The sequence below is a fragment of the Lethenteron reissneri genome, chromosome 27 (genome assembly GCF_015708825.2).
Source record: "Lethenteron reissneri isolate LAM-NWPU_2019-01 chromosome 27, ASM1570882v1, whole genome shotgun sequence".
NCBI lineage: Eukaryota > Metazoa > Chordata > Hyperoartia > Petromyzontiformes > Petromyzontidae > Lethenteron > Lethenteron reissneri.
Window position 1 is genome coordinate 14,651,402 of NC_083805.1, and position 23,219 is coordinate 14,674,620.

At 51.3% G+C, this 23,219-nt stretch overlaps 1 protein-coding gene across 1 annotated transcript; it reads right to left on the reverse strand.

The window, feature by feature from the left end:
* Positions 1-728: 728 nt before the first annotated feature.
* Positions 729-22,638, reverse strand: LOC133348622 (uncharacterized). The gene is made up of 5 exons (XM_061561546.1): positions 22,438-22,638; positions 6,640-8,377; positions 5,837-6,084; positions 4,409-4,647; positions 729-2,520 (listed from the first exon to the last, which is right to left on the reverse strand). Exons 2-5 carry the CDS (start codon positions 6,958-6,960, stop codon positions 1,655-1,657), a joined length of 1,674 nt encoding a protein of 557 aa, XP_061417530.1. The 5' UTR covers positions 6,961-8,377; positions 22,438-22,638; the 3' UTR covers positions 729-1,654.
* Positions 22,639-23,219: the final 581 nt, after the last annotated feature.

A 23,219-nucleotide genomic window follows, 5' to 3' on the forward strand; every position in this document is an offset into this window, starting at 1 on the left:
TCTCGAGTGGTGCCCTCTCCTCTCTCTCTAGTACCCGATTAGTGCGCGGCTTCGGTGCCGGAGGTCGTAGGGAGCCGTCAATAAAGGACGTCACGCGATTTTTGACGATTTTTGACGATTTTTGAACCCCCCCCCCCCTCTCAAATATGACGTCACAAAGCTCTGCCCCCCCCCCCCCCAAAACATAAATGTGCTTCAAATCGCTTTAAACTATTGTCATTGTAGTGCGTATTTAATGTGGCGCTGCACTCTGGTGTTGTAGGAGAAAACATTTATTAAAAAGTCTATTTAATTCAGTAGAACGTGTTGTCTATATTTATTTAGAGTTGCGCATTTTGATGTGATGTCACATTTCTCAAACCCCCCCCCCCTCCCTTCCTCGTCACACATCGTCACAAATGTCTGACCACCCCCCCTCCCCCTAGGTGCGTGACGTCATTTATGGACGGCCCCCTAGGTCTCGCGTGGCCACGGGCCAATTGTTCTCTCGCCCACCCTGCCACCTGGCTTAGAGCGACAGCGTCATTGTTGATGTTCTTCTTGGTTCTTTCGGTAAAGTCACGTAGAAGGGAAGTAATAAAATAATAAAAATAAAACATAATAAAATAATTCTCACGACGTTTCGTCCACAATGCAAGCAGCCGTCCTCATTGTGGCCGAAACGTCGTGAGAATTATTTTATTATGTTTTATTTTTATTATTTGATTACTTCCCTTCTACGTGACTTTACCGAAAGAACCAAGAAGATGAATTCCTGCAGTCACAAAAGCTTTAAATCGAAATTGTTGATGTTGTTGATGTTGTTGATGTTGTTGTTCGCGGATCGTCTTAAGCGTTCGCGAAGACGTACGTCACCGTTTGTTTGGCGGCGTCTGCCACAGCACGATTCACAGTTAGGCCTTTTGCATTTTTACAGGTCAATGTAAAAGAAAGAGAAAAAAAAAATCACCACTATTTGGTACAGCCCCTGTCGGCTTACAGCTTGCACTAAAGCACGCGTACACACACAAAATAAATTATCAAATAGGCCGCATTGCTGAGTGGAGTACTTCGTTGTTTGCAAGAAGAGTCATCTTGCCTGAGCGAAACGCATGTAAACGTCCTGCACGTGTGCGCGTGGTGCCAAAACACCGGCACCCGAATTGTTCGCCCTCGAGCGAGAAGCGTTGGTCACTCATCTGAGTGGCTTTCGGAACACGAGGAGTCGAACGCCACATTCTCATCGGAGACGCACGAATGCCCCAACCCTCGCGTACGCAACTCTCGCTTGACCGCCGTGCTGCAAACAGCAAAACAAAAATTGTGCAGCTCACATTGAATTAGTGTCGGGCTCGTGATTCAAGTCCAGGTGTCGAGACTCTTCGTAATTTTGAAACCAGCGACGGATCGTCCGGGGTTCCCATCGTATGCGACGACAAACTCGCATTCGGGGCCGCCCTTCAATCAACTTGCAAACGCAGCTTGGAATCCAAATAATCCTCGTCTTCTTCAATGAATAAAAGACAGACACACGAGAGACGACGACATTTTCCTCCCCGGCTGATTTCACGCAATCCATTATCTTGGCGTTCCTAGTCTCCTGTGACGGGCAGCAGCTGTCCGCGACTCCGCTGCCGGATGACAGCACGCAGGCAACGCGCGGTCACCGCCGCGTTCACATTTGGAGTTTGGCCGGGATGACGAGCAGCGGCTCGCCCACGCTCGGCCTCCACATGAGCACCTGCGCCCCGTTGGCGTTGGGCGGGCCCAGCACCTCGTCGGGCACCGCGTGGAGCCACGGGGCCAGACCGCAGCGGCACGGCGCGCCGGCGGCGTCGCGCGTCCACCGCTCGCGACCTTCGCCGACTCCCGCGAGACCCCGAAGGGCCTCCTCCAGCCCGTTCAGTCCGTTCAGCCCGTTCCCCACGCTCGGCCCGCCGCTGGCATCGCCACTGTCGCCGCCCTCCCCGCGGCCCTTCGCGCCGTAGCGGCACACACGGGGCGGCTCCTGCAGCGGCGGCCCCAGGAGGCGCGCGCGCTGGCCCAGCGGCGCCCCCGGCTCCACGGCCACGCGGAGCCGCATGCGCCACGACACGGTGGCGAGCACCACGGGGCGCGCCGAATCGCCGCCGCAGCGCGCCGCCAGCCACGACACGAAGCTCTGGTCGCGCACCACGACGGTGAGCGCCGGCTCGCCCGGCGAGACCAGACAGGGGGTGGAGGACTCCGTGAACGACGACGACGATGACGATGCCGCCGCCGTCGTCGTCGTGGTCTTGTCATCGGCTCCGCTGCGGTCGAGCGGGGCTTCGCGCGTCGCACCGTCGGGCCGCGCCGAGCTACGGTCGCGGCTGGGCGGCGTCCGTGGCGTTTTTTGGCTGCTCGTGACCCCTCCCGGGTCGGCACTGTCGGTGGTGGTGTCGGTGGTGGTGTCGGTGGTTGTGGCGGTGGTTGTGGTGGTGGGAGGCCGTGAGCCGCACCGAGGCGGTGCTGTGACGGGCCTCTCTCTCGGCGGCCCTTGCTGCTGCTCCCTGGACGATCCTGGCATTGAACGGGCAGACGCAGCACACAGACGCCGTTCAGATTCACGCGCGGATCATTCGTGTTGCCGATCCACCGCTGCGTGGGGGGGCCTCGCCTGCCCAGGGCGTGCGAGTCGCGGGGGTTGTTTGACGACGCTCCGCCACGCTGCTCCCCGCAGCTTTGCGCAGCCAGGCCGCGTAAATTGTGGCAGCATGTAAGTGCAGTCCAACAATGGATCTTGCTGCAAAGCCCCCACCACGTAAAGTTATATTTAGCATTCTTAAAAAATCAATGATTTGGTGACGCTGCTGCTGCATTGGCAGCGGTGCACAAAGCACGATTAACACAAAAATTACGCAACGCATTCGTCACTAACACTGTGTGTGGCCTTAAAATAAGCAAAATGTAAGATAGGTGATTTTTAAGGCGACAGTCTTTTTTGGCAAATCGCTGCTGCCGAGCATACGGGCCTCTAAATTGCAAAGCAACTAACGCTAAAGATAACAATAACATTACAGCGGATTAGATTGAACGCGCGCGTTGATTTTATCGAGGATCTGGGGACATTAGAAAAGAGAAGATGACGGGAGAGAGAGAGAGAGAGTTCCAAAGCCAGTAGCTTAGAGCACCAATGGTCGCGCGCGTTGAACAGAAGCAAGGTTACATGCGGTAAGTCGGATATCCGACTTTGTTTATTCAGGGTCTCGGCGCGAACGGATCGCAAACGTACAGTGTGCAAAGTCGCAAGGAGAAATGCACATGTGGAATTCGACGATTGATGATGATGATGTTAGGAACACGGGAAGATAAACAATGGGAGGAGGGATTTCCAGAGTTTACATCTTGCAAATTCTACTGAACAGCGAGTCCTCGTTTAACGCGGTAGATGTGTTCCTGAGAAGTGCCGCATTGAGCGAAAAATGCGTTCAGCAAAAACAATCGCCCCATAAATGATGTAACGATCAAGTTTGGCGAGATGCGATGTACAACTACTACTGCTACACACACCGCGCAGTGAGATGGTGGGATAAATAACTGAGGGTATGCCGCCACGTCATTGCATCATTCCGCATTGTATCACAGCAAGGACGTAGCCATGGAGTCAACATTGGGGGGGACCAAATCTTCCAGGGGGTCTGGGGATCCCCCCCCCCCCCAGAAAAAATTTGAAAACGAATTTCCTGCCTAAAATATATAAAAATTCACTAACACATAGGACGGATTTTTTTTTACAATAATGTCTAATAGTGTACTGTAGTACATTGCTCTGTTTATTTATTTTTTTACCTTTTCTTGTTTCATTGTATGTAATGGCAGAGATTAGGGATTGATAAAGTACAACCATAACCACAATCATATAAACAGAAATCTATTTTATAGCAATATATAGGGAGGGACATTTTGAGCATATTTGAATATTGGGGGGGGATGTGTCCCCCCACAATATATATTATTATTGCGGCCTTGTATCACAGTACCGTTCAGCCGCGCAGCTCATGAAAGTAGTTCTTAGGCGACCGCTCAGGAAGCTCAATTAGAGGGGTGTGCGTTCCGCGTTACAATGGGACGCGCGTTGCACGTAGTTTTACAAGTATTCCCGAATGTACGAACCGCGTCCCAGTGAAAACGCCTTGTAGTGTGAACACCACGCATTAAGCGAGGACTCAGCGTGCACGCTTCATATACAATGTACTGTCAGTATATACAAAATATACATAGTATGTTTGTGTTTGTATTTTCACCACAAGTATCTGTGGTTAATGCAGACATTATTCCTTGAAAAAAGGTTTCAGTTCGGTGTTATTACATCTTAACACCTGTTTTGTTGCCAGAAAAAAGGGGGGAAACCTATTCTTATAATCCGAGTGAATGAATGAGTGAATGAATGAGTGAATGCGCGCGCCACCTTCTCTGTGCGCCGACCCCGTGGTGGCGTCGGTGGCGGCGAGCGAGACGGGCACGGCCCAGGTGACGCTCGGGTAGAAGTTGTCGCTCATGGCCAGCGAGAAGGTGGTGTTGGTGAGCGTGGGTCCTGTGACGGTGAGGACCTCGCCCGAGCTGCCGTACCACGGGTAGAGCGAGCCGTCCGCGTCGCTCACCGTGCGCACTCGCCCGTCGCGCAGCGGAGGCAGCTCCCAGCTCGACCTGTCCACGCGGCGGAGGGAGAAGGAGGAGGATGAAGAGGCGACGGCGTCGCAGACGTCAAAGCGGCACGACCCGACGGCAACGCCTCCCAACAGGAGCCATCGAACAAACATTGGACGCAAATTGGGAAGCTTTGTTGCCGCTCAGCGCATTTTCTTCAGCGTGCCACGGCATCTCCCAGCCTGGCCCTGTGCTCGCTTGCACGCGCAGCGGTGATGGAGCGGGATATCTGAGCGCAATGAACCCATCAGTCGGACAATTGGTTTCCATGGAAAAGAAGGATAATTATCAGAAGCGGTCTGGTCACAAATGATAGCTCGACAAAGTAGCTTATCAAGTGGACATTTATAGCCACCAAATATTCTAAATAACACGTTGATTCTAAATGTGGAGGGAAAACCAGAGGACCTGGAGAAAAATCCACGTGGCCACGGGGAGAACGTACAAACTCCAAATATACAGAATACATTTGTATTATTATTATCATCATCATGCACTGTCCATCCACTCCTGAATGAAAGCCTCCCCACACCGTCGCTGTCTCACCAGCGTGGTGAAGTATGGTCAAACAGAGCCCCATGGCCGACACGGTGCAGGGAGGCCTTGATCCATCAGTGAATTGCCAAAGATCTGAAAATTAACAGTAAAGAATGCACTGTACACATGAGGCACAGCGATGCTTCGCATGAGCTATGTTCAACTCTGAAATTATTTTCACTTTAACGGGGTGGAGCGGTGGCGCAGCGGTTAGCGCGCTGCTCAATCCACAGAGAGAGTCGGGGAGGAGCGATATTTGAACCGGTCCATGGTCCCCAACACTTTCACCAACCCACACTGACCAGCGTGGTGAAGTATGGTCAACGAGCCCCCGTGACCGACACGGAACAGGGAAGCCTTCATCCGGCAGTGAACTGACGGAGGTGCTGTCAATTTTCATCTTCACGGCGCCACCCTGCGTTGACATCCCCCAGTGTCATGGTTAACCGCCTCTCCGCCCATCCACCACGTGGTGGCATCGATCTTTTTAATGTGTGCAGGCGGTGCAATTGCACCGAGGCCTTCCCCACAAGTTGGAGTGGGGTGGTGCGGGAGCCGGGTCACGAACAGGGAAGGAAGACTGAGGGAGAGAGGCTAGCGGGTGGGGGTCCCCCCCCCCCCTCTCCCTACCCGCCTCAACCGCGCCACTCACAGGCCCAGGTCTCCGTAGATGTTGTGGAAGGTCATCCGAGTGCACGCTTGGATCCAGCCCACGTGCCACTGCTCGGCGGCGCGCGGGACGGGCGGCACGCGCACGCGCGCACGCGCCGTGAAGTGCGGCGTCACGTAGCGCAGCACCAGCGCCGAGTCCTCCTCGAGCCGCGTGGGGCACTCCTCGATGGAGGCGTGCACCTCCTCCAGCACGAAGTCGTCCGCCGAGACGTCCTCCCGGTTCTGGACCTGCAAACGGTCGTGACGAGGAGGTAGGGAGGAGGCGGGTCAAGACTCAGACTCGAATGGAATTACGCACGGAATATGATTTACGTATTCATGCGTAAATCCGTCAACTCAAAATTATCGGTGATTCATATTCTTTGGGTCTCATTTAACTAAAAATAAACTTTTTTTATTTTACCAGGGAAGGCCCCACTGAGCTATGTAGCTCTTTTTTTAGAAGCGACCTGGTCACAAATTATTGCTCAACGAAGTGGCGTATCATCATGCGGACATTTATAGCAGCCAAATACTTCTAAATGCGTGATACCGCAAGCGCATGTTTCTAAATGTGGAGGGAAACACCGGAAGACCCGGAGAAAAATCCACGCGACCACGGAGAGAGAGAGGCCACAAACTCCAAATATACAACAGGCGTCAAAGGTCGGAACCGAACCTACAACCTCCTGCAATAGCAGGCGTCAGAGTAGTTGACATCTCGCCACCGCGTGTAAAAGACACGCTCAGCTCGACAGATATTTCCGTCGTCGAGTTCATCAACAAAGCGAACGCCGCGCTCACCTTAAGCTCCCCGTGGAGCGCCTCCCAGCGCCCCAAGCCCCCCACGGAGCGAGGCCCCCCGTTGGCCACGACGCCGGCCCGCGCAGGTTGCGGTGGCGGCGGCCCCGGCTGCCCCCCCGGGTCGGCCCGCGTGGCGGCGATGCCCGTCACCGAGCAAGGCCTCCGTGTCCCTCCCAGCAGCGGCGCGGCGTCCAAGCTGCCCGGCTTCAGGGCCGCGCCGTAGTCGGATGTGCACGGCGGGGTCACGACGGTGGACGAGGAGGTCACGGCCCCGTTGGACGTGACCGCCCCGGTGGACGGCTTGCAGCTTAGACAGCCCATGGTGACAACTGGGATACCTGGTCTAATAGAGATGTGTAGGTCTTTTATTAGGGGTAGGTAAGTTTAATAGATGTGGGCTAATCTCATGGAGATGGGCCGGTCTAATAGGGATAGGCAGGTCTAATAGAGGCCTGTGGGTGGTTTTAAGTGGCTTCCACGCGGGTACCACACGGGAGGTTGCGTGGTTGAGCGTTCTGGCTCGGGTCAGTGAGCCTGCAGGCTCAATGGCTACAGAGGCACAGGGATGGAACGAACGCCTCGGAAAGCCACGGTGCCATTCACCCGCGGCAGTGCACGTGATCTTCTTCCAGACTGAAGAACGGTCCAGAAAACGTCGCTTTAACACACACACACACACATATATGTTTAAATAAATCGTACACCTACAAAAAGTTCATACGACCCGGCGACTTTATTGCATAATCTCTTGTGCATCGGGCGTCTGAATTAATGGGTGATGCTGCTGGCAGGACTTCGCCTTTATGCCGGTGACGCCAGTCGCCAAAGGTCCACCACCTTCCCAGGGCGTGGGGGTTCAGGGCAGCAGCAGCAGCAGTAGAAGCAGCAGCAGCAAAATATCTGGCTCCGTCAGAAACGCTCTCAGTTTCTGTTCTTCAGCCGCAGTTTCTCGCGCTACAGACTCTGGCAGCGTCTTCTCAACAGTTCTCGAAGAGAATCGCTAAACAAACATCCTCGGTGGGACTCAGAATCATCAGACTCATCATTTATCCTGGACAAATCCGATGAGCGATGAAGCTCTTCTTCACAGATCTCCAATAGCTCCTCGTCGCGGCTGCACGTCGAGTCTCGCATGGTGGCAGCCTGTCCCCGTCACGCCGAGATGAACGGCTCCTGGATCCATGACTCGACCTCGGTCAAAAACTCTGAGCGCCAATGTTTTAGTTGCTGGTCAGACATTGCCACTTTACCCCCCCCCCCCCCCCCACTCAAACGTTGATGATTGCTATGAACGCATGCCAGCTGTGGGTCTCGTGGCTCTTGGACAGCGGGGGCTTTAGTCGTCTCAGTTGCAGCATTGGTTGGTGATATCAGCAGCGCCGGGCTTGTGGTGCCCTCCCTCCTCGTCAATAGCAGCAGGTGCCACTGGGGTCTCGGCCTCTCCTTCTCAGACTATTATTTTGTTTCCCTCGCTCGCTCGTCTGGAAATGCTCGCGTTTGCGCCCTGGCTGTTAGGCTTTGTAAAATCTAAACGCCTCTCCTCTCCCCCCCCCCCCCCCCACCTTCTTCTTCTTCCCAGCTATGCTGTGCCTGTCACGAGTTTCAGTTGCTTTGACGCATCACGTTGCGATTAATCTTCTCGGTGCCGTTGGACTCGGAACGACGCGATGGGTGTGCGGTTTGTGCGACTGCTCCCCGTTCTTGATCCACGTTCCGACGTCGGTTCTGTGTTTACATCCTGCCGGGTTGAGAAACACAAACGCAGACAAAGACAAATTATCCCCCATTATAGCCTCAACAGACTGTTGGGGTCAAGTGCTGTTCGCGAGTCACACCGTCTCTCCCCTACTCGTCCTTCCGCTGCGACGCTGCGACCCTGTGGGGTAAATCCTGCGAATCGAGGAAAACGGTCGCCTTCCCATTCATCAGGACCTCAATAGCGTCCCTCGTCATCGCTTGAAGTCACACAAGCCCCTTTTGGAACCATCCGTGTAACCTTAGGCAATGCGAATTCAAACCCGGTGAAGCTTGAAGAGCTCAATGGAGTTCAAAATAACTCACAAACACCTTTTTGCGATATAGACCCAACGCAGAAAATCCCCAAGTGTTTGACCTTCCACGAAGATCATGGTCCACCCTAAATCGCATCCGTACAAACCAGAGCAGATGCGGATACCTGATGCACAAATGGAAATTGAAAAACTCTCCAGGAGTGCGCGACTGTCGTCATCCAGAACAGACCATAACAACAAGTCAAGTCTCTTTGGTTCTTTCGGTAAAGTCACGTTGAAAATAAAATCAAATAACAATAGAATACGACGTTTCGGTTGCAACAGTATCCAGACACGAGCCATCTGAGGCACCCGTCCCCACCTACCTGCGTCGCGTGGCACTTTCAGATGCGCTTCTGCGGCCGTCTGGAACGCTCTTCCCTCCGATATTAGGAAGCCACTGGAGCTATGCACTTTTAAATATATATGAAGCACTAATTTCTTTAGAACTGCATTTTGTGTTGAGTTTATTGCCATTCCTCTGCACCTCCGATTAGCACGGTTGGCTACGTACGGTGCAAAATAAGTTCAACATACATACATGAAGATGTGTTCAGTCAATCGCTGAGTGTTTATGCAAGTGGGAGGAAACTGAAGCACCCAGAGAAAACCCATGCGTGCGAGGGGGCAACACTCTATCCCACACATACGGAACAGGTGAAGTTCACATTTTTGTTGTAACTCCTTCTCCGAGCGAGCCAAGGTATGACATCCTCCACGACGCCCACGGGTGGAAGGAAGTTTCACAATCCCATCTGCGTGGTGATCCACCAACCCTCTCTGCTGCCTGCACAGTGCTGGACTACATTCAGCGACGCGCAGCGTAACCATCATCACCGCCACCACCACCACACGGACTCTGCCGAACGCCTCTCTCCGCAGGGGTCTCAATCGCCTCTGAACTGCGAGTTGGGGCGACTCGCGCGACCCTGGCGTTGTGTGACGGTCTGCATCGAGACACGGGGGGCCCTCTCTTGGTTTCGTGCCCTTTGGATGAGCACGCCAGGGCTACAGATTTGGCCGGTGCATCATCATCATCATTGTCACGCCCCCCCCCCCATACTCGAAGAACCGAACGGAAAAGCAAACGGGAATCGGACACACGGGAACAAATATGCCATAGAGACGCGTGCGGTTGGCGGGCACCTATGATGGGCAGATTGACAGCATCACGACAGATCCCATTGTCCGCTTGGTAATAATGTTCACACACTTCCTGACGTACTTATGCAATGATGATTTGACCGAGGGGAGGCCCAATGGAGGTTGTGATACGTAAGTTAATTTTAGTTTCGTCTCGCCTGGAATTGAACCATTGCCGAGTGCGTTAACTACTGCACCACCAATCCCCATGAACCATACAAATACACACGCACACATACACCTCACATACACACGCACACCCACACAAACACCCACACATACACGCACACATACACTCACACGTACACCTACACGTGCACGCACACATACACACGCATACATACACCCACACATACAACAACAACCGCCTTTCGCCACTAAGTGGCGGTGACGTCACCACGACGCTTGTGCCAGGCCATGTGCACCTTGAGGCCACGTGAAGTGTCGAACGCCCGCTGACAGGAGGTCACGGGGCAGACCCAGGTGCCACGGGTCGACTGACTGAGATGACCGAGATGACTGGCTGATGCACCACCTGTGTCCCCTCCTGTGCCAACTTGCTGTGCTTTAGCCACCCGGCGCTCCGCTCGTTGTTGTGAGCGTCGCTCCTCCGCCCTCCGTTGTTGTTGGAGGGCGACTGCCTCCAACTGCCCAGTAGCGTCCTTCACGAGCCTCCTCCACTGAGGCCGATCTTGACACCGCTGGTACCAGTCATCGGCAAGTCCACTCAGCTCCACGTGATCCTGTACCACATCACTCCATCTCTCCTCTAGCCCGTGCCGCGCCCGTTTAGCCCCCTCGATCCGGCCGAACAAAAGTTGTTTAGGCATGCGGTGGCTGGGCATGCGGGCTACATGACCCAGCCAACGCAGTCTTGCCTGCCGGAGGAGCTCACCGATGGGACTTTGCCCAGATCTTTCAAGGATTTGTGAGCTCCTCACACACACATACACGCACACATACACACGCACACATACACCCACACGTACACGCACACGCACACATACACCCACACGTACACCCACACATATACATACACATACACGCACACATACACGCGCACACATACACACGCACACATACACCAACACGTACACGGACACATACACACGCACACATACACCCACACACGCACACATACACCCACACACGCACACATACACCCACACATACACCCACACATACACACATACACGCACACATACAGACGCACACATACACCCACACACGCACACACACACCCACACGTACACCCACACATACACACATACACGCACTCATACAGACGCACACATGCACCCACACACGTACACATACACCCACACATACGCACCCAGACACACACACATGGGCACTTACGCGCATGTGCACTGTGCTTGCTATGAGTACAGCAGTCAGTCAGCCACAAACATTGCGTTTGGGCAGCAGTAATTTATTTTTTAATCTCTCCCAAGTCTCTTTTCCAAATGCTGAGGAATGACCGGGGCTAATTACATCTCGTCAGCTCACACACACACACTTGTGTACTGCGATCGAAGACGGCGGCTGCGATTGCCCCCTCCTTTCTGTCACCTGTTTTCCATGAGGCTTTTCACGAGCGTGCTTGGTTACATTTTTCTTTTTCACATTCATTATTGTTCTACACGCAGTGTGTGTATATATACATACACACATACGGACAGTCATCGACTTACGAACGGGTCGCGTTTCTGGGAGCCCGTTCGCAAGTCGATTTGTTCGTACCCTCGGAACTCAGTATTTAGCTGTACGTAACTGTCAGTGTTATAAAGTGTGTTGTGCTTTGACTTACAACTTTCGTGACTGCAGGAATTCATATTCTATGGTTCTTTCGGTAAAGTCACGTAGATATCTACGTAGATATCTACGTAGATATCTACGTAAATATCTACGTGACAGGGAAGGGGATCTGCAGCTACAGCAGCCCTGACTGACAGCAGGCCACGTGATAGGCCACAGAGGGATGTAGGGGAAAGGTTACGAAAGGGGCACATAGAGAACCCGCTAGTAGGTTCCAGAAGAGGGGCGTGGCCGGGGGCGAAGCCAGGCCACGCTGGCAGTAAAAGAGGGGCCCTGGGAGGGGACCTCGGGGCTGTCGTTTGGAGTGGGATCACCGTCGTGCTGCTGGATTCTTCGCCGCCGTCTCTGTCTTCACCATCTCGGCGTCCCCAGCCAGGCAGTCTACCAGCTGTCCTGACTGGGAACCGTAGTTATCCAGTGTGAACTGTTAAGGCTGTTTGATAAACAGAGTGTCTCCTTCTCTTAGTGTCTCGGAGTCAGTCACTACAAACATATGCAGGATGGCCCAAAAGTCAGGACACATGGGGTTATTATATTAAGCTTACCAAATGACATAGGGTTATTTAAATTATTGTAAGAATATTCAAACCGACTTCCTTTAACATTAACGTGTGTGTACATTAATTATTTTTGGAATTAATTTAGTTTTTTTTCACGTTACAGGAATAATGTTTGAACATTCATCACTTCTGCTTTGTCTCAATTCATTCCGGGTTCTTGGTCGAATTTTTTAAACGACGGATATATGGTGATGCCACAGGGAGAAAAAAACCCAGATATTAATAATGACAATGGATAAAATATTAACTTGAATAACAAGCACGAATTAAATAACCCAAAGGGTGCAGATTTTTTTTTACGGCCACCCTGTTTTACCGTACAGTAACGGGTTTCTAAAAGTAATTTATCCGAGCCAAATTTAGTTACAGGAAGTATATTTGTATTTATTTATTTATGTTCGTTCACTGTTTTATGTCTCCTGCGGTCACTTTTGTTGTTTGCTCTGATTTTTATTCGGTTGTCTCTGCTGTTATGTTCATCCTTCTGTCTGGAGTTCTGGTAAGAGAAAATCACTTGAAGTTGATACTCGACTTTTCCAGAACGCACTGACACACGTTCTTCTGCAGAACGGCAAGAAACATCTTCTAGGGGGATATTGGAGCGACTTTACAGCTGGTTCTCTGGCTTTGTCTTCGTTGGCAATCCCTGATATCAAAACTATTTGAAACTAAACAGTCAAATAAACTTTTTATTTTACCAGGGAAGGCCCCACTGATCTATTTTTCAGAAGCGACTTGGCCACAAATCATAGCTCAACGAAATGGCTTATCACGTGTAAATGTATAGCAGCCAAATACTTTAAACACACGTTGATTTTAAATATAGAGGGAAAAACCGGAGGACCTGGAGAAACATCCACCCGATCACGGGGAGAACGTGCAAACTCCAAATATACAGCAGCAGGCGTCAGGGTCGGGATAGAAACCCACGACCTCCTGCATGCCAGGCGAGGTAGTGAACATCTCGCTGCCATCGTGTCGAGATGTTAACTATAACGACACGAGGCGCCGCTGAGCCAGCTGATTCAGCAAGAGCGTTGCTTCATATCGTGGGTCATAGCCGTCCGATTTCACAATGAGGATATCATTTGTGACGAACCCCCCACACACAATAAAAAATAATAATCAAAGAAACAAAACATATAAACGATTTGGGTAAAACGCATGCCACTGTATGTAAGTCCATCTATGTACGCATGTCAATGTGTGTATGTTGAACTTCTTTCGCACCATACGTAGCCAACCGTGCTAATCGGACGACAGAGGTGGATCGGCAGACGAGTGGTGGAGAGTGCCAAGTGGACATCTGTGAGAAAAAAAAGAGCTTCACGGCTCATCGGATTCCTCCTGCAGTATAAACACACATTCTGATTCTGTGCGCAGGTTACGGCTCGTCTACGAGGTCGGGGTGGGCGGGGGGGTCACGCGGTGGCGCGCGAGATGGACCGCGACCGCGCGGGGCCGGCGCCGCGTGTCGCAATCTGGGGGGCCGAGATTAGATTCGCGAGTGGATCATCATCCTCGCCGCGTTCGTGCTGTTGTACGTCCCCCTTTTTTCTTTCCGTTCGCATGGACGTTCAGAACTCGCGGACGTTCTGTGAGGATTGTAAACAAACATAAAAGACATTCTCACGCCGTTGTGTCCACGACGGGAAGGCTCTGCAAAAACGAATTGTTATCATCGCCATGCTCAATTCTCCCGTGACAGGTAAAGGCGCAGCCCTGCAATTCCCTGCTCGTGCCACTGCTGGCGGAAGGCCGCTCAAGAGAGACAGCCCCCTCTCGGGGAGTATTTGTCCTCCCCTTCCACGCTAGGCCAGACGTCTTGAAAGAGCTGGGAGTAACCCACACTGTGCCCCACCATACACGACCTGACAATCGACTCACTGTGGTGGTATCCATTGAGACTGCTGGGTGGACTCGAGGCATAGGGGTTTTAGAAACTCTGGCCCCATTCTTTCAACTGTCGCACCGGGGGATCGAATCGATCCGGCGACCTCTGGAGTGCATTGGCTTCTGGTTGTCGAACGAATACATTATAAGGTCGCACCCATTACACGCAAAGTGCTTGCCACAAATGAACCACGATAAATTGCTGATCTCGTCAAAGAGCATAAACCATCACGCGAACTCCAGTCATCCTCACAGCAGCGGATTTTGGCTGGCCATCGAACAAAGGCGGTCGCTTTTAGATGCGCTTATGCGGCCGTCTGGAACGTTTTTCTTTCCGATATTAACAAGCCACTGGAGCAATGCACTTTTAAATCTAGATTGAAAACGAATTTCTTAAGAAGAGTTTTTTTGTGAGTTTAGTTCCTTGTCCTGCCCCCCCCCCCTCCGGCACCTCCGATGAGCACGGTCGGCTACGTACGGTGCGAAAGAAGTCCAACGTGCAGCACATACGTACAAGTCCAGTGCGCCGTACCCATTTACACCACCGTGGCAGCAATCCCAGAGCGAGCTGTCGTTTGCCGCTTGTAATGCCGGCGGTAGCACGCGGCTCACGCAGCAACGCGCCCCGCCTCCCCTCCCTGTGGGGGCTGCCCGCGTGGCGAGGTTCTTTTTCATCACAAGCCATTTGCACAAGAGCGGTGTCATAACGCGAGTGCCGTTAACCACTCACCCCCCTTGCGTGTCAGGGGGGAACGGAGGCTCGGCTGCTCATGAAAGAAGCATTGTCGCATGGCACCACGCACGCATAGACGAGGCTGATTACGATGATTATTATTCTTCATGCATCCATGCACGTCTGTAAACAATAACAGTTGTGTGTAAGTGGTGTCATAAGCCATCTCGCGCGAAGGCAAAGATGAAACGTGGATTTTATTCTCCGTAAGTAAAAAAAAAACAATCTATTTAAGCTTTTGTTTGGCCAATTACATTTCTATTTGGTTGTTCTGTTTCTGATTCATATTTTGTTCTTTTAGCTCTGTTTTCTATTTGGTGAGTTTGTCTCTGGCATAGCGGAGTAAACAAAAAAAATTGCCAGAGTTTGTCAATCCCCTGCTGGAGGAAGGCTTCCCCATGCAGGCTGCAGTGATCACCGTGCTAAATTAAGGTCTGTGTTCGGGAGGGGGGGGGGGTGTTGGGAGTCCAGACTTGGTTGAGATATCACCACTGAGATTATCCGTGGCTGGGAGTCAAACTCAGGTTGTCGGGGCTCAAATCCCAGTGCGATAACCATCGTGCCACCGCTCCGCTCCTACTAAATTAACAAGTTCCCCTAGTACGGTTGTTATTATTTGAATATTCAGCAACAATCTCACAGTTGTGGTGTGTGTATTTAGGCCACGTCATGAAGCTGAATGAAGGCAGAAACATCGATCCCCTGGCAGTCAGTGGGCACAGCGAAACGATCGTTGCCGGCGACCTTCCCCATCAATCGGCGGCGAGAGGGGGGGGGGGCTTCGGTGAAGTCACAGCTCGTTCAAGTTCCATAACGTAGCGGTGTCCCGGGGATGGCGGCGGTCATTTGACACGGGGCGTATCTGTTGCCCTTGGGAGCTGTGTGGGGCAAGGCCTGGCTTGAGCATGAAATACAAAATGAACGATGACGCGTCCCTGGGCTTGCACAGTTTTTGGGGGGTCCGCGCTGTGTGACCGCCGCGTCACCTAGAACCACGCGGGATCCTGGGGGGTCGGCCACATAACGACTCGTGTGAACACTTCCCTCGGTTCACAAGAAGTGAATTCCTACTAAAAAACTGGTAACTACTTTTGTTATTTTATTTTAGCAGGTAAGGCCACACAGAGCTGTGTAGCTCTTTTTTTCAGAAGCGACCTGGTTATCACAAATGATTGCTCCAACGAAGTGGCTTGTGTCATGGTCAGTGTAGCAGCCTCTAGTGGCAGCAGGCGTCACACGAACCCATCACAAACACGGTTTACGCATTTACATTTTTTTTACGATTCTCACACGCACGTGTTTAAGCATTATCTCAGGAGTATGTTAGGAGTGAGTTCAATGGATAGGCTGAGGGATGAAGACGTAAGGAAAAGGAACAAGAGGGTCCACCCGATGGTGCTGCTGTCGAAGCAGAAGAGATTCGAATAAAACTGGGCAGGGGAGCGCCCGCGATGACAACCGCGGAGAGACAAGTGACAGAATCAAGCGACGTGAGCGGAAGACTGCTGAGAAGGGAAGAGAAGCAGAGCGAGACGGTGGCACTCAGATTGCCGCGGTTGGCTACGTACGGTGCGAAATAAGTTCAGCATGCATGAAGATATTTTCAATCAATTTATGAGTGATAATTATACAAGTGTGAGGAAGCTGGAGCAACCAGAGAAAACCCATGCATGCGAGGGGGCAACACTCTATCCCATACAGACGGAGCATGTCGAGTTCACGTTTTTGTTGTAACTCCTTCTCCTGGCAAGCCAGGGTATGACACCTTCATGATACACACGAGTGGAAGGAAGTTTCACAACATTTGGTGTTTATGGATCCACCAACCCTCCCTGCTGCCTGCAAGGATGGCAGCAATGAGATCAAAATCAAATAATTCGGAGGCCGCTACTGGACAAGAACAACCCGAGGCAAGGAACATTTTTGAATAAAATTTGAGGCAGGCCTTTGCCTACCAGTGAAAAGTTACAAGCCGAACCTAACAAGAACAACAACACGACTCAATACGCGTGTTGTAAGCGTAATAACTGACACTGGCCGCCGATTTAATCACGGGCGCATGGCCAAATTCAAACCCAGGATGTCAGCAGTTGTGGGTCACTGCACCAACGTGACCGCCATGAGCTCCTGAGTCACTCAGTTGAATGTGTTTAACGTTTACCACCACGAAGGGGACAGATTCGCAATAAACAGCACAATCGAATTGAACAAGGATACTGTTTAAACTTTGGAAAAAAGACAATTAGCTTCATCAGGCTGTTGCCTGATTAAGCTAGTTGCAATTACTGGCGAAACGTCGTACTCAGATTGTAGATGTTGTGGCTTGGCTCTCCAACACGCCGGTGTGCTGTACTAGTAACGAATTGGCATGCTCTGTTTACGTGACAACCCTTACTGGTTGGCTGTGTCGGGTGGTGGCGGGTTTAACGACACATTTATATATTTACGCGATCTAACCCAAAACAACCTCTTATGGATGATATTGGTCGCGAAAGCCTACGTGTTAAAGCAAAGAGACAATGATGGGAGAAACAAGGAGAGTTGTGACCTGCAGTGTGCTGACTGGGTGAGTGGGTGAGTGAGTGGTCGAGTGATTGAGTGGGTGGGTGAGTGAGTGAATTAATGGGTGGGTGGGTGGGTGAGTGTGCGAGTGTTTGTGTTCTAGTGATCTGCAGTGTGGTGTGTGAGTGGGTGGTTGAGTGAGTTAGTCAGTGGGTGGGTGAGTGTGAGGATGGTAGTTAATGGGTGAATGAGTGTTTGCGTTTTAGTGATATGCAGTGTGGTGCACGAGTGAGTGTGTGGTTGAGTTAGTGGGTGGGTGAGTGTGAGGATGAGTGTGTTCTTGTAATCTGTAGTGTGGTGCTGATTGAACACAGTGTGGTCGATGAGACGAAACAGTCAGCGTCTGGTTCACCGAATTCCTCAACGTGGGTGGATGAATCAATGAGTGACGTTCACTGGTACAGCCACCATTTGACAGGCGACTCGCCGAGTCCCACTTAGGGCAGCGGCTTTTGGCTAACCATCGAACAAAGACGGTCACCGCATCGCGCGCTTTCAGATGCGCTTGTGCGGCCGTCTGGAACGCTCTTCCTTCCGATGTTAGAGAGCGAAATATAAACTTTTAAATCTAGATTGAAAACCCCATTTCGTTAGAACTGATTATTGTGTTTAGCTTGTTACCCTTCCTCCCCGCACTCCTCGATTAGCAAAGTTGGCGACGTACGGTGCGAAAGAAGTTCACCATTCATACATAAGGCATGGCACCGCGTTCCAAGTTACAGTACCTCCGTGCGGCAAACGAGCGCGGGGAATTTTCACGAGCACCACCGTAAATCATGCCGCTCGCTATAAATACAGGAGTCATGGGGCCGGCCTCGAATGGAAATGCCAGTTGGAATGTCACCACGAATTCGAGTGAAGCCATTGTGTGCCGACCGCTGGTGTCACGCAAAGCGAAGGAGGGAGCCGGTCGGGCTTGCCGGACCTTTTTTTGACACGAGTCAACAACACTGCGGCCTTAAAATAAACATGGATAATTGGCGACGTTTCGGGCAATGGCCCTTGAGTGTGTTTAGTTGTTTTTGTTGTTGTTGGCTGTGCTTGTGCACCACTTCCAGCACAGCAGCAGCAGCATCATCACCACCAACTGTACGTTGAACTTCTTTCGCACCATACGTAGTACATATACTGGCAATCAACCCCAATGCTATCTCTGAGCCAGTGGAGGAAATCCACGTTCACACATTGACGTGTCGAGTGGCATTGCAGCCCCGGTCTAAGAAATGACACTGGGAGGGGGGGGGGGGCGCCCTGTCAAAGATTTTCCATCCTCGTAGCCCGGTGCCTGGACCCCTTCAGCCCGTGCGCAGTTGCACCGCCTGCGCTCCTCACAGCTATGCGACTGCTCACGACAGACGCCAATTTGCCATATAATTGGTAGCGCGGTGAGATCCCACAGAGTTTACTCGTGTTGGTGACCATGGGGAGATGGTGATAGGTTGGCTGGCCTCCTGCCTGGGATTTTAACTTTCCGATGCGGAGCTGCTCGCTAAACCAACTGTGCCACTCACCTGGAAAGAAAGAGTGAGTAAACGTCTCTACTCAGCCGGACACATGTGTGGAACGTGTCTAAAGTATAATAAAATGACTCGTCTGAACACAACCGATTGTAAAAAAATAGTGATGTCTTTCCAGGATAACCTAATAAACCAACATCATTCTGTTAAGCGGTGGCGCAGTGGTTAGCGCACTGCACTACGAACCCAGCCACCTGAACCGGTATTGGTCTTGGAGTCCCTCTCCCCACCCCTTCACCAACCCGCACTGATCAGGGTGGTGAAGTATGGTCAGTCAAACAACCCTCACGCTCGACGCGGCGTGGGGTGGCAGTAAGAGTAATTGTATAAGAATGGAAACATCAAATTCCAAGTTGGAAAATCATGGTTGGGCCATCGGCTGTTGGGTGGTAAATGCGCCTAGAGCCATCAGAACTTTTTTCAGAACCCCAGCCCAGAGCTCACGAGCTACACAGCCACTGTTAAACGATACCTGGTTAGGATTAAAACTAAAACAAGTGGTGAGCGGTAGTGCAGTGATTAGCGCGCTAAGCTACGAACACAGCGACCCGAGTTTGATTTCTGCTCACGGTCCACTGCCAGTGACGATTCATCTGAACCGGTTCTGGGCCTCTCCTAGGTCTACTCAGCCTTAAAATTAGTACCTGGTGCGATGTGCAAACATCGCCACGTGGTGTGGGCCACCCCCCGTCATGTGCGTGTCGGCCTTCATCGGGTGCTGGCAAACAGCACTTGCCTCAAAAGTTTGTTAAGGCTATACTGGAGATCTTTGTCTTTGGTAAGGATAACGGTATTCACGCAGTAAAGCTATTACTTTTTATCGCATTGGCTACAAAACAAAGCGGCCTAGGAACACACAGCACTATTGAAATGACAATAGGTAAGCGTCAACACGTTTCTTGCATCGAGTGAGGTTATGATCAGAATTTGTGACAAGAAGCGATGATGGGAGGAGGTAATTCCAAAGTGCCATATTGCGTGATGATAAATAAAAATGCCACCAAGATATCTTCTTGAATCAAAAATAGTGATATGGCTGGCAGATCGTGGCAATTTCTTTGCAGGGGTAACAAGTCGTTGACTCTTTGTAAGCGAGGCGTATTACACCTAAAACAACAGTCAAATAAATCTTTAAGCTTAAATTTAAAGTCAAGCAACATGGCGCTCTCCACGCGGTCGATTTGGCAGAACATTGCATTTGTTATCGATTAAAAGGAACGGCATCCTTTCTAAGCTGCGTCATCCGATATGATAATCATAGTAAATAAAATTGTTGAATAAATGTTCGCTTGTGATATTTTTTGGCTCACCTCGTTATTTTTTGTCTTCAATAAATTTAAATTAAATCTGCTTATCTGCGGCACACAGAGCGAACTAACCATTGAAATTCGGGCATAGACTAAATAATGAAGGTGTCAGCGGTAACGACGACAGTCCAGCGGAGTGACGGCGGCGGTAGGAACATTTGGCAGCAGCAGTGGCGACTGTATAGAAAGTAACCCCTGAAGGCCGACGAAGCAGAAAGTTCCTAGGGCCGACAATAATCTTCATCCGGCCCTGGTGTGGTGGTGGTGATGATGGTGGTGGTTGAACACGTTGGCGATGAGACGAGACAGTTTGGCATTCCCATACTTCTTCTTGGTTCTTTCGGTAAAGTCACGTAGAATGGAAATAATAAAATAATAAAAATAACACATAATAAAATAATTCTCACGACGTTTCGGCCACAACGCAAGCAGCCGTCCTCAGGTGGAGAACAGGTCTGTCGAGAATTATTTTATTATGTTTTATTTTTTATATTTTATTATTTCCATTCTACGTGACTTTACCGAAAGAACCAAGAAGATGAATCCCTGCAGTCACGAAAGCTTTAAATCTAAATATTTCCATACTTGTTAACCCCTTATCAGTGCCTACTTTATTCGGACCTTATTGGTCACCACGTGCTCTTATAAATCTCAATAATCAACCTACAAAGTCCAATCACAAGGGAGAAACACAACAAAAATAGACGAAACATTGTTCGCCCGTATTGAAACGGCTATACGCCGTATGAACCTGAAATCTCAATTTCCCTGTACAAGAATACGGGTATTCCGTATGGGTTGACAGAGCATGTATTCCTCACCACGGAATGTTGAGCAAGCGTTAGAAGAGTGAAAAGGAGGCGGTTACCGCCGGCATGAGAATGACTGCAGAGTGAATCGGTGACTGCTGGAAGTCGCCCCGAGTGTCTAACAATGACTTCTGTTGAGTAAAGTGAAGTAGGATTCGGTTGCTCCACTCCAGATACGAGAGCAGTATTCCCAACAGCATGGTCAACATTCACAGTACAATACGGGTCGTCCATATTTCTTGCGCCCCCTCCCCGCCCCCCAGTTAATTGGCCCCTAAATGTTTTCCACTTTGCATATTCATTTCTGTTTTAAATAAACCCTACTTTAAAAAAAAAATCTGTTTTAGAGAATGAATCGGGGGTCACAAGACATCTGGGGCACCATCCACAATAAATAAATAAAATACCCCAGTTTTACGATGCGTTCCTGAAACGCGCGACGACGAATATCGAAACGAGGTTCAATCAAAGCAATTTGCAGGGTGGGGGGCTGGAGGCGACGGCTGACAGGCGGCGGATAGGAGAATCTTGAATCATCACATTTAATTACACCGGAGGAATCCGATGAACTATAAAGCTCTTTTTCCACAGATGTCCAGTAGTTGCCCTGTCTGTCTCTCACTGCCTGCTTCCCCTTCGCTGCTTCTGACCTCTCACTTTGCCCGTCCTATTCATTGACCCGAATGCCCAACGCTCTGTCCCAGTTTAACACGGAGGCTTTCGCGACCAAAATATCATCCATAATAGAGTTTTTTTTTGGGTAAGATCGCGCGAATATATAAATGTGTCGTTAAAACCCGCCACCACCCGACACAGCCAACTAGTAAGGGTTGTCACGTAAACAGAACGTGGCCAATTCGTCACTAGTACAGCACACCGGTTGTGTGTTGCAGATCCAAGCCACAACATTTTAAATCTGAGTACCGTAACGTTTCGCCAGTAATTACAACCAGCTTCATCAGGCGACAGCCAGATTTGTGGAGAAGTCCTCAACCTGCTTCGTTCCTCTGTCCCACACATCTCTCTCCCCACGTGCGCGCGCGCGTGCGGAGCGGTAGGGTTAGCGGTTAGCGCGCTGCGCTACGAACCCGGCGACTCGAGTTCGATTCCCGCTCACGGCGAACAACACCGGTGACGAGACATTTATCTGAACCGCTTCTGGACTTCACCCAGGTCGAGTCAGCCGCGAATGAGCACCTGCTGCGGTGTGTAAACATCGCCACTCGGGAGACAAAGGCGACCGGGAGTGGTGCCGGCAACTTGACCCAACAGTCTGTTAAGGCTACACGGGGCGGCGGTGGGGGGGGGGGGGGGTGGGTCTTTGTGTGCGCTCCTGTCCTCACCCCCCCGTACGCCACTCATTCAAACCCCACGAGGTGTTCGCCACAGCCGCTCGCCTTCCTACCTCAACGTCGTTCCCCTCGTGCTCTTCTGCGTCTCCACGCCTGCCGCTGCCGCTGCTGTCACCACGCGCTATTGTTCCGACCACGCGACGTTGAGCAACCAACGCGGCTAGTTGCAAAGTGGGCCAACTCGCGGCGTAATGCTCACCCAGGACACGTGCAGGAAACTGCTTGACGGAGCAGATAAGGAACTGGGGGTGGGGTGGGGGGGCAAGCAACACGCGTGGTGGCTCACACCGTTATGCGCACAAGCCCCTACAGTGTTTGCGGTGCGCTGGGCAGCATTACTACGATCGGAGTGTAACCCTATATTGATCTATACTGAGAGCTGCTAAAAATATTGTCTGGTTGGGTGGGGGGGAGAGTCCGCTGTTGGGTTGGGTTGTGGCCGGAGGTGGCGGGCGGGTGGGGAGGTTGATGTGGGGGGGGGGGGGGGTTGAGAGAGCGAGAGGGGACATGGTGCGCGCGTGCGGGCGTCGACTGATTGACAGCGTGTGTGTGAGTCGTGGGGGAGCGGTGGCGCAGCGGTTAGTGCGCCGCGCTGTTCATTTAATTTAATTTATTTGGTATAGCCCTGTGAGCCATTCGGCTCTTGAATCGGGTGCAACCACAACAAACAAAAAACATGAACAAGAAAAACATCTTAAAGTGACTATGTGACTATGCGCAAACAGAAAAATCCAGGAAAAGACAGCAAAATCTTCCAGAAAAAGCACGGTACACCAACGATGTGTGCAAAAATCCCAGTGGGATGCAAGTCAAACAACAACAACAACAACCACAA